Source organism: Lycium ferocissimum, chromosome 2 (assembly GCF_029784015.1).
Source record: "Lycium ferocissimum isolate CSIRO_LF1 chromosome 2, AGI_CSIRO_Lferr_CH_V1, whole genome shotgun sequence".
NCBI lineage: Eukaryota > Viridiplantae > Streptophyta > Magnoliopsida > Solanales > Solanaceae > Lycium > Lycium ferocissimum.
The window spans coordinates 56,960,020-56,972,569 of NC_081343.1; the positions used below are offsets into that span (position 1 = coordinate 56,960,020).

The 12,550-nt window shown below is 33.4% G+C and overlaps 1 protein-coding gene across 1 annotated transcript; it reads left to right on the top strand.

Annotated features, from left to right (window-relative positions):
• The first annotated feature begins 2,206 nt into the window (after positions 1–2,206).
• On the top strand, positions 2,207–5,030 carry LOC132046269 (NAD(P)H dehydrogenase (quinone) FQR1). The gene is made up of 4 exons (XM_059436855.1): positions 2,207–2,363; positions 3,709–3,802; positions 4,224–4,486; positions 4,571–5,030. The coding sequence occupies exons 1-4, from the start codon at positions 2,341–2,343 to the stop codon at positions 4,800–4,802; spliced, it is 612 nt and encodes a 203-aa protein (XP_059292838.1). The 5' UTR covers positions 2,207–2,340; the 3' UTR covers positions 4,803–5,030.
• The last annotated feature ends 7,520 nt before the right edge of the window (positions 5,031–12,550 follow it).

Consider the following 12,550-nt stretch of genomic DNA (forward strand, 5'->3'; position numbering starts at 1 on the left):
TTGATCTTCAGTCATAAAAGGTTAACTATGTCTTATTAATTGTATAATTATAAAGCATGGGACCAAACTAACTTAAAAACCTCTTTGCTGGGTTCCAGTAACAGTAAGCATACTTAACCCACATACTTGCAGTCGATTTAGAATTTTTTTTTTCCTTCAAATTTTACATACTTATTCCGTCCAGAAAAGAATTATATTATACTATTCGAGGAATTAAATATTTTCCTTTAAACACGATAATTTTCAATTATTCTTTTAACGTTTATCCACAAATATTGTTACTAATAGTATTCTCATGTAATTTGTAAATATATATACATATTGTATTTCGGAAAAACTAAAAGTCAATCTTTTTTATTGACGTCAACGATTAAGTGTGCTGCTCATTGTATTCCGAACTATAACAATCTGTATGTTCTTTAATTGTGACGACTGACAAGTAAAGTCATACGACCTAAAAACTGAAATGAGCACTAAACATCAAAATGAAAAATGAGTAAAAGGCCCTCATAGAGCCCGTTTGGATTAACTAGAAAAAAGTGACTTTTAAGCATAAGTGCTTAAAGTATTTTTTAAGTCTTTGAAAGTTATTTTATAAATAAGCAGTTACGTGTTTGGATAAAAGTGCTGAATCTGAAAATAAATTATTTATGTGTTTGGTACGCAAGTACAGTTAAGCACTTTTTTCTGTCAAAATGACTAAAATACTCTTAAACACTATAAAAAAGCTTATTATTACTCGTATAAGATTTTTAATTCTAAATTGATTCAAATTAAAATTAATTTATATTTTAATTTAGTTCCAATATAAGTTGATAAACATGAATGGTGCATGCGCCCCAGTCAAAAATATGAAGTTGAATGTGGAATCCGAAAGTGGTGTTTTGTTGCTTTACAGAAGTCCTATGCTAAATCCTATCAAATTATTGAGATCATTGAACGACGTTACTTTTGCTTGGTGTAAACTTATCATTAGAAAATTAGTTAGATGGTAACTGTCAATCTGTATACAACTACAATCACTGGAAAGGGGAGCTGCTCGTTTTCCAGATGTACTTAGATCTGACTATTTTGATGGGTGAAGCCAGTGAAATCGCAGAGATGGAGGAGAAGAAAGAAGAAAGAAGAAAAGATGATAGTTTAGGGTTATTAGCAGTGAGGGTAATATTGAAATTAGAAAAAAATATAAAAGATAAAAGAGTAATTTTATTGGTTAAATCAAAATGGCTTTTAAGCTAAAAAGAAAAAGGTTGGGTTCCCCAACTTCTTGCTTTTGGCTTACTTTAAGCATTTTTCTATTTTGTCAAACACCCAAATAAATTAAAAATGGCTTATAAGCTGGTTTGACCAACTTATAAGCCAATCCAGACCGCCTCATAAGCAAGAAATATATGCTAGCATCTAAATATTTATTAGATCTAATTTTTAACCGAACGATATAAGAAGATTTTCATCAAATCGCCCAAGTCAACTACATATAAGGTAACTATCCACAAATTAGGAAAGTTTGCAACTTATAGTAGATAATAAGTAGTAAGTAATTGGTTTCAAATTATCTATACTATGCAATTTTTATATTTACTTTATTGACAAGTAATCCAAACATTTTTAGTAATTAAGCAGTATTGTTTCTTTTTTCTTTTTTACATAGTATCCTTTCTTGTAAAGAACGTAAATAAAAGAGCAAAAGTGCACCAACACCAGCTGTGCAGAAAGCTGTATATTCTGTTACCTATTTATACTTTCCTTTTTATTTTTTATTTTTTGATTTTTTATCCGGCGTCTGGTGTTCGGTATCCGTATTGGGACCCGACTCAATCCGAATTCGCATCCGGAAGTCCCACATTGAGTGGCAAAACATTCCCTAGCTAACGTGACTCCGCACCCAGAATGATCCTAACGCGAGACCTCCGATTAAAAATAAATAAGTACTTATTATTCCTCCACAATCCTTGTTGGTAAAATTTTCCTTTGCACTCGTCTCTCTTTTCCCCTTTAATAATGAAGACAAAGAAATTAAATTAGTATAACATTAAAAACAAAGAAATAAAAAGAAGTATAATTATTACGATAATGATGATGAGCGTGACATCAACAACTTATGTGATGAAGGATGAATTAACAAAATGTTGAAAAGAGGTATCAAATGACGTAATTACCCCCTAATTAAGCGGACATAAATCAAAAATAAACATGGTCAACTCTTAATTAGGCTATTTGGGTTCCCCCCACTATATAAGTAGCAATGGCCTCCCCACTATCTTTCATTCCACCATTCTCTTTTCTTTGTATTCCAACAACTCATTCATTCACCTAACACTTTCTCACAACATCCCTTCAATGGCAACCAAAGTCTACATTGTGTAAGTATTCTTTCTCTACATGTTTTATATGTTCTTGATTTTGTGCATGTTATTCTGATCTTCATATTGAGTTTTGACTTCTCTTTTTTTGAATTTCAATGTGACATGAATTGTGGGTGTGATTTGGTTTTGGTTAATTTAATTTGGGATAATATGTTTTTTTTTTTTTTTAATTCTTGTTTTGCTTCAATTATTTTTATCATGTATGTGTGCTGGTAAACACTCTGTCTTTATGTTCTACTCTTATTAAATTTATTTATAGGAATATTCTTTTCTTTATGGTAATGATCTAAGGGTCGATAAGATTTGCTTTACTGGATATAAATATCAGGATTTTGTTTTTTATCAACTCAATTGAATGCATTTGTTGAAGAGATTGTGTGTGAAGACTGAAGACTATTATTTATTTCCACTGTTTGTTTTCTTGATCTAATGTAATATGAGTTTTGTAGTTTACTGGAAGAGTCTTGTGAAAATGATATAGCCAATTAATTGTTGCAGGAGTTGGTTAACTACTCTTTGTAGTCTTTTTATAAAATGACATTCTTGAAATTGAAAATACTATCCTCCTATCCACTTTTTACAAGTGTTCGTTGTCTTGATCTGAGATAGGAAAATGTTTGCTTACTAAAAGGTTCTTATGAAAATGATTCACCAACTAATTTACAGTAGTTGGTTAGGCGCTGTTTTACTAGTCTTTTTAAGATGACATTCTTGAAATTGAAAAATATTACTCTCTCCGTCCCAAAAAGATTGTCTTCCGTTCCTTTTTTGTCTGTCCCAAAAAGATTGGCACCTTTCTATATTTAAAAACAATTTAACTTTATGAGATGATTTACAGTCACACAAATATATAAGGCTTGTTTTGGACGACACATTTCTAAACTCTTCCTTTATGGAGTTGGTGATATTATCTTTGGTGAATGATTTTGCTGATTAGTTTCAACTACTATCATATAAATTTATGGTCTGAACTCCATTGCCTTTTCAATATTGCCATTAGTAATAAGGTTCTCCTACAAATTCCCCAAATTAAACATGTCAAGAACTCCCTCATAGGATGATATGTGATCATTGAGTGCTAATATCTGGTTTATGCCATTTTTTGTGCCTGATGTCCTCATCCTGAGTGTATTAGGTGTTATTTAACTGGATTGCTTGCAACTATTCCAATATGATCTGTGTTTCTTATTCAATTTAAAGTCAACATTCTTGTGTCTCGTATGTGAAGTCTTATAAACCCCAAAAAAATTGTCTCTTAAAGTAGGGATGGTTTGTATAATTCATTTGATTTTCAATTTTGGGGATTTTATAGCTAATGGTGAAAATATATAAATTTATGCAGTTACTACTCCATGTATGGACATGTCGAGAAGCTAGCACAAGAGATAAAGAAAGGAGCCGCATCAGTTGAAGGCGTAGAAGCCAAACTATGGCAGGTCTGTTTACATTTCATTTTAAAGATGTTATTTATGTGAGTGTGAGTGAGAGAATCTTTTATCCCTGGGAGTTGAAGTAAGTGTGTGATTTTGACTCTGCAAACCTAATGTCTCCTAAAGTCATTACATTAATCATTGACAGTTGAAATCTCTAGAGTCCTAGTCCTTACGCTAAAATCCCGCTGACAAATCATTGTCTTGACATATGATGCAGTGATTCCTACTACATGTTTGAAATTACAAAGGGTCTATGCAGTTAGACTTAGAAAACCATTTAATGATAATCCACGTAGTTGAACTTTTCCTTGACTTCCTGAATGTTATGATTGATTCCATGTTCTGAACAGTGCCCCTTTAGAGGGCTTTGGAGCTGAAAGGCGAAAAACTAATGAGTGTGTATTGCTTATGTGTTCGTTTTTAGGTACCAGAAACTCTTTCAGAAGAGATTCTTGGAAAGATGGGTGGACCAGCGAAAGGCGATGCACCAATTATCACACCCAATGACCTTACTGAAGCTGACGGTTTTGTGTTTGGGTTTCCAACAAGATTTGGGATGATGGCTGCTCAGTTCAAGGCATTTCTTGATGCCACTGGTGGTCTCTGGAGAACTCAGTCGCTTGCAGGCAAGCCAGCTGGCCTTTTCTTCAGCACTGGCTCTCAAGGAGGTGGCCAAGAGACTACCGCGTTAGTCCCTTCTCTTCAAAGACTTCCACATTTAGAGCTAGAATTGTGTTTTGAAAATTTATCCTAAACTCGGTAATTCAACAGGTTGACAGCAATTACACAGCTTGTTCACCACGGAATGATCTTTGTTCCAATCGGTTACACATTTGGAGCTGGCATGTTCGAGATGGAGAAGATTAAAGGTGGAAGTCCCTATGGTGCTGGAACTTTTGCTGGAGATGGCTCTAGACAGCCAACAGAGCTTGAACTGGAGCAAGCCTTCCACCAGGGAAAATACATTGCCACCATCACAAAGAAGCTCAAAGGCTCTGCCTAATTGTTTCACTACAAGTCTACAATTGTAGTATTGCATTCTACTGTTCATTTTTTCTCAATGGTCTGCTACACCTTGTTTTAAATTTAAGTTGCATTTCTACTGAACTAAACAATAAGTGATTTCCTATTGTATCAGAATATTTATAGGGTAATTTGTCGGTGTCTGTCACAGTTTACAGAGGTTGGTTTACATGTTTTATGAATCATACTTAATATTTTCCCCCTTTCATAGCCAATGTTTACAGGCAAACAACACCCCGACCCCCAAAAACCGGGCAAAAATGGCAGGAACTTAGTGAAAAATAGGAACAAAAAGAAAAATGGCGGAACGGATTAAAAATTTCTTGGAGGTAATGCTATTTTATGTGTTGGATGTCCAAAGGTCATTTGAACTCTTAAGAAGAGTTTAGTGGTCCAATCCCTATAAGGTGGCCCAAACTTCAGAATCGTGTTATGAAAAATATGTTGCTACCTTGTTTGCTTAAGAAGCAACAGTTAGCATTATATATTGAATAAAAACAACACAACCATTTTCCAAAGATAAACAGAGCAATAAATCAGCTTAAAATTGAGTGCCAGTCCAGAGAATATATCCAAGGTAAAAGTGGTCCTTGTGATCTCTGCTAAAAGTAGTAAAATCCCAAGTCAGATGCTTGCAATTTCTATCTCCTCATTCACTTTTTTATCCTCTATCTTGTTCATTTCCTTTTGTCTCTGTTGGATATATTGTTTTCAGCATGACTTGTAGTGCATATATATGAATTCCACAAAACAATCACCTCAATAATTGGACTTGGCAACTTGCAGGCTTTTAATGTTAAGCTATTCTTCTTGTAAGTTATTCTATCTATTGCATGCTTGAAATGAATAAAAAGTATGTTTGGTGTCCCCTTTTCTAGAAGATTAAGATGGGTTGGGTCACACACTTTAATGGGAAGTTTATGTCACATCAGATAAGAAGTTAGTAATTCTAGTGCGACTGACACCTGTCAACAATGAGATAATTCACACACTTTAAAGCGGCAAATGTACGTAATGAAAACTTCATTTTCGTTTCTACGATAATTTTTATGGAAGCCTTTCATTTGTTTCTTTTTAGTGAAATGAGTTTTAGCTTATATATTTGGTAGCACAAAGTTATTATCAACTGGAGCAAGTCTGAAACTGCTAAATCAGCTTAGGTTCTAGGCAAAGATTCACCAGTAGCAATATTTATCCCAGTCACCATTTAACATTCATTCAAAGTATTTTAGCATTGGGTAGGCCTCATATAATAACTGTCCTAGTTCTACCATATTTTTTGTTTCATTTCTTCTGGAACAATCAACACACTTTTTTGATTATTTAGCTACTCCCAGAAATTCAATGCGTAATGTCAGCAGTATTCTCCTTTTGCTATACGTCAACCAGCTTTTTTAGAGTTTAAAAGGGCCAATGTAACTATTAGTTGACTGACTTTCTAGGCTTCTGCAAATGAACAAAGGCTAGGCTTTGTTGAGCATCAGAAGAAGTAACTAATGGTATTTGATTTGGGCTTAATTGCTGGCCTGCTAATGAGCTACAAATACTTTTTGCTTCCAATAAAATTGAAAGAGCCTAGCCCCAAGGAGGTGCAAAGTTATTGGTCTTATTCGAGAAAAGGTCATAAATAGTCACCTTATGAAAGAGGCCTGCAAATATTTCCTTAACTATACATTTCTTTTACCCTTTAACTATTCAAAAACTTATCAAATTTAGTCTCCATCTATTTTTTTATACAAACAGCGTACAAATTCATAAACCTTCGTGAGATTAATCGTTAAACCATTCGTCAGACCTATATTTCTCTCTCCCTGCTTCTTTTTCCTCAAGTTCCTCTTGTTTTTTTTAAAAAAAAAGGGAAAAAAAAAGCACTCTGGCACTGGTGTCGCTCTCGAGTCTCTAAAATTTGAAAAGACAAACTCAGGCACAAAATTTCTGTAACCATTCTTCTTAAACACTACAAAAAAATTGGTAAGAACCGACGGAAAAAACCGATGGAAAAAACTGACGGATAGACGGACGGATTTCGTCGGCTTTTTAAATAATTTTTTTAAATCTTTTTTTTTTTTTTAAGAAAACCCGACGGATCAAGGCGTCGGTTATTTTTTGCATAAAAATGCGCGAAAAAATATAATGATTTTTTATATTATTTTCTAAAATAAACCAATGGAGTCCGTCGGTCTTTTATTTATTTTCTTTATAAAAAACCGACGGAGACGGACTCTGTCCATTTTTAGAGCGAAAAAACAATATAAATTAAATCAATGTAATTATATGAACAAAAAATATCTTGGTCTAGTGATAAAGCCCTTTAATGCCAAGGAACATACCCGGGTTCGATTCCAAGTTCCTACATTTCATTCTTTAATTTTCAAAAAAAAAAAACCAACGTGAGATCTTCAGTTTTTTTAATTTTAATTTTTTTTTAAAACAAAACTGACGGATTGGCTCAGTTTTTAGTCGGTTTTAACCGACGCAGTCCGTCGGTTACAAAACGCGAGAGAGAACTTGAGGAAAAAATTTGAGGTTAAAGAATGAACTTGATGAAAAAGAAGCAGGGAGAGAGAAATATATGTTTGAGGAATGCTTTAACGATTAATCTCACGAAAATTTATGAGTTTGTACGTTGTTTGTATAAAAAAATAGACGGAGACCAAATTTGATAAGTTTTTGGATAGTTAAAGGACTAAAACCGATAAGTGTATAGTTAAGGGACCATTTTAGACCTACTCCCATAGATAAGGGACTATTTATGGCCTTTTCTCGGTCTTATTCATTGCAATGAAGAGTGAAATCATAACACGACTGGACTAGACTCAATTGAAAAAGGATAGACAAAAATATAATAATCGAAAAAAGAAGTAAACTTGTGAATTAAGTTAAACTCAATTAAGTGAATCTAGTCCTCTTCAAGATTCAACCATATAATTCCCAAAATCTATGAATCATTATAAAGCTCCATTTTCAAGTTAATATATATACAGGAAATAAATTTGCAAGTTAATATTTTCCTCTCATCAGAGGCAGATCTAGGATTTGAATGTAGCGGGTGCCACAATTTTCTTCAATGTACATCTTGTTAGGAACGTATATTTGGGTTGGATCCATCTCTTTTTAGTTTATTCGGGTCAACTTAATAGGCTTTTTTTAATTTGCAAATATGAAATTACATCTCAAAAATCAAGAAACGAATATAATTAGCATCTTAAACAAGGAATCACACCATTAACAACAAAAGTAAAATCAACATTTTCACTAAGGGACTTGTATCTCATGTATATTAAAAAATGAATTTGCACAAGTAAAATAACATCTTCAATAAGGGAATTACACCAATCAAAATAAGAAAAATAATAGAAAAATTCTTCAATAGGTAAATACACCCCATAAGTAAATGTAGAATTAGTCAATTAGATAAACTACAAGTTCTCAAAAATAAATAAAAAAATTTATGTTTTTTCTAAGCAGTGTTTACGAAATTTCCATCACAATTTAACTAGTAAAGTAATTTAAATTAAATTTAACAATTATATAATAGCATAAATTTTTATAATACACTCTCTCCGTCCATTTTTATTTTTCCATTATACTAAAAATATATGTCCACTTTTAATTGTAAGTTACATAGTTTGAAAAATCAAGACATAATTTACCGTTTTATACCTATTTTACCCTTATTATTAAGTACTCGAATTCATTTCTCTTTTTTTTTTGTTGCTTATTAAGAGTGTCCCAAGTCAAATATAGACAAGTAAACATGGACGAAGGGAGTAATAAACAAAAGAAATTATATAAAAAAATTGAATTTTGATCTCAATCCAAAATTTCCATTGAGACCCAAGTTTTTTCGATTTAAATACTCACAGATTTGAGATTAAGAGAATTGTTTAATTTAAGAGATTTTGAAGTTTCTATTTGTGTGTTCTCGCTAGAGATCACATATAAAATAATTGAAAAAGAAAAGGCAATATAAATAATAAAAAGATAAATAGAAAATTGGGAGAGCCGAAAAGGGAATTACTGGAACAAAGCAAGTAAAAAAGCAGAAAGAAAAACGGGAGTCGAAAAATGTTCAAGATAGATTCAAACTTGTGTCTACTAGCTGTGACACTTTTGTCTAATTTAAGACTGGACGTGGCAGGATCAAATATTTAACCTAATTTAAGAAAATTACAATATAAGTATATAAAAAAAAAATATTAATCTATGGGGTGCCATGCACCCCCACCCCTGCCTCTCATTAGTGGCGGAGCCCGAAATTTGAACGAGAGGATTAAACGACTAAACTATGTCCGAAAGAAATTTTTGAACTACCTTTGCCATTATAATATAAACTTCCCTTATGTCAAGGAATTCAAAAGTTTATATGTGTACAACAACAAAAATATTTTTGCCCTATTTGTACACTAAGATTTTTACTCGTCAGCTAGGTTTTAACATGTTGGAACAGTTCAAAGCCATATATGTAGGGCAGAATTGTTCGGATTGATGACTATTCCAAATCTCAGTGCGAAAGTACTTGAAAGATTCAAAGTTGAAGAAAGCAAATGGACTTTTTAGTAGGAAGAACTTATGCTTGAAGTCGAAGAGAGTCTAAGAACTTGCAATGATTGGCCAAAACAAGAAAAAATGCTACAATCTTGCCTACTAAAGTGAGACTACTCAAAGATCTATATACACTTTATTAACATCAAATGATGCTTTGTTTTCTTTTTTCCCCTGTATAGTATTCTTTCTTTTCTGTTTTTCAAATTATTCTTCTAAGTTATAGGAGTAATATCTTTGAGATAATAGGGGATCTCAGTTGTGGTATAATCCACGAGCCCAGTCATGTTCTTATGTTCTATTCACAAGCCCATCTTACCTCCACCAAAAAGAGTTGAGCTAAGTTAGTTTTAAAATATTTTAACATGGTGTGACATTGTCCGAAGTAAATTCACATGATGTGATATGTAACTTCTTTTTCTTTTCAGCTACCAATGTAGGACATTATTAGCAATCCAACTATCTCCTTCGAACTCAATCCGTTCCACATGCCCATTACTAATATTCATGGTCAAATCTGGGCATTCATTGTATGCCACCCACATCATCTGAGTGTCTATAACCTATGTTGCTCAGACTCTTCACTTTCGGTGCCGCACCCGTGTCGACACGACATGGGTGTGGTTGTGGGTGTGGGATCCATACCCGATTTGGTCAACCAATTAATTTTGGGTACTTTGATCAAAATCAAGGGAGAAATTCCAGGTATTCAATAATTTATGTAATTAAAACAAAAGCTATGGTGAAATTGAAGAAAATGGAATAACTTGTATATAGAAATTTCTATCACTCCTTTTCTCGTCATCTCCTTCCAAGATTCCCCTCTTGATCAATATTTTCTCCTCAGGTTTCCACACAATATCTCATAATTTAGGTTTTATAACTCTATTTTTAGAATTTTGAATTACTTTTTGCTGAATCCCCACACTCATATCCGTACCTAGATCCGTACCCACGAATCTTAAAATTTAGATCATGACGAATCTGTACCCGTATCATTCACCCGCACCCGAGTCCAAACTTCTTTTGTGTATGTGTCTCCAAGCTACGGGTCTATGTGCCACCCACATCATTCGAATATTTAGGGTCGCCAAAATTCACAAGCTTTTTTTCATGCATGACAGGTAAAGGCAGTAAACCGGCACGTCGATCGAAAAAGGTAATAAGTTGGGGCCCACACTTGTATTGCCGAACCATTAGTCTATATGATACCAGGTGTTGAGCTAAATTACCCTAAAAATACGCTTAATATGGTGTGACATCATTCGGTTTGGTCCAAGCCCATATAATTTTCCCCAAAATGCCTCCCACCATTAAGAATATCTCTTCTATAACTTCTTGTTCTTTATTTTCAGCTACCACCGTGGGATAATTCGAACTCTGATTTTTAATGTTTTTAAAATAAAATTGATATAGTTAGAAACTAGATTAAAAATGTGACAACTTTTAGAATTAAAAGTATTTAAAATATTAAAACGTTATGTTCAATCACGGTGGAAGTGATAAATAAACCCATATCTCCAAGAAAGTATAAGATTTTAGTTCGTCGATGGATAAGTGAAGAACAAAGGTACAGATCCTGGTGCTCTAAGGTTTGGTGTAATAGCCATCAACCGATCAATTCAATTGTCATAAAAAGACCATAAAGTTGATTGCTAGAGATACTAATAATCAACTAAAGGTTTTTTTTTTTCTTTGTGATGAGTCGCTTGTCATAGGGATTCTTCAAGTTTAAGCTTCTCAATTACAGATACGCATGCATGAATAGGGTTAAAATACTATAATTAGTTGAAGCCCTTTCACTCTTATAAAATGTTTAATTCCTCAGTTTCCTGAAGTCTTCACTTATTTAACTCGATTACAATTATTCTTTAGTCTACTTCCATTAGTAAACTCGGTTGGTAAATCATTGATTTTTTATCTTTCTTTTTTTTATGGGTCTTTGGCCTATAATTTGATTTGCCAAAGTCACTTTCTAACAAGTAACATCAGTCTTCACATAAAAGACATGCAAATAGAAAGAAGTATCAAAAGGTGGAGCAAGAGAAATATAACAATTAGATTGAAAATATGGGTGCAACTGATATTAAGGACGAACCTTATTTTTTCGTAATAGGTCCAGACACATTTATCACTTCGACAACAACACTAGAAAACAAGGAATAAGCAACGAACAATGTTCTGTAGTTAAAAAGCAAAAAGCCCATGCTAATCCCATTTAGTGACAAATTATAAGAAAATTCAATTAGCTAGAAGCTATTTACCTATGGATTGGATGGGGATTATCGACAATTCTAGCTAATTCCATATTTTCTAGTAGATACATAGCATGCATATATGCTTAATGTTGGCGGGGTTTGTGGGGGAAGTGGGGGGTGGTGCTGAGTTTTTCCCACATCTATTGTGGAATAGGTGTATTTGACTTTTCTATGTGATTTTGAACAATTCTCATCTTGAATATTATTTCAAATGACTAGTGATGTTTGTCTCCGAAAACTATCATCGCAACTGTATTTTTTATACCACCAACCTTTGGTTATAATCTACGTACTCGTCCTATTGAGAATAGATAAAGTGAAAGACGTAAAGGTTGGGATAGACCAACTAAATTTCAACATGTTAGATACTTTACTTCATATGGAATATGTCTAAATTCTATACTATGATAGCCCTGCACGTTCAAATTGAAAATCTTTCAGTAGGACCAACTAAATCGTTACAGATCAATAGCCAAAGGATGGATCAGTACACAATTTCATCAAGTACATCTTTCTTAATTATTGACGGAGAGGTAAAAGAAGAAAGGGATACTGCGATGCTTGGGGTTTAATCCCTCCAGCACAGCTATGAGCGAAAGAGAACTCATCAAGTGAGCTAGCCCACAACCGCGATGCCTAAAATATGTGTTCAGCATATCGAGACAAGACTTTAAAGCTAAACCTAATCTAGCTAAAAGAAAAGGATAGCATTAATGCACCAAACAATTATAGTAAAAAATAGATTAAATTAATAAAACTTTCCATATTTTAGGGTAGTTCAAGTAGGGGTTTTTAGTTGGTGTAGGCCAGAGTTTTGGGCATAGGGGGTGGGTGGGTTGTGTAGATATGGCCGCCAAGACAATTTGATTCGCATAAAAATGGTTTAAAATGGTTATAAATAGTGCTTACGGCCGACCCGACCCAC

Coding starts and splice junctions, on each gene's coding strand:
- LOC132046269 (XM_059436855.1), top strand. CDS start 2,341: ATGGCAACCAAAGTCTACATTGT. Junction 2,364..3,708: donor GCAACCAAAGTCTACATTGT/GTAAGTATTCTT, acceptor AAATTTATGCAG/TTACTACTCCATGTATGGAC. Junction 3,803..4,223: donor TAGAAGCCAAACTATGGCAG/GTCTGTTTACAT, acceptor GTTCGTTTTTAG/GTACCAGAAACTCTTTCAGA.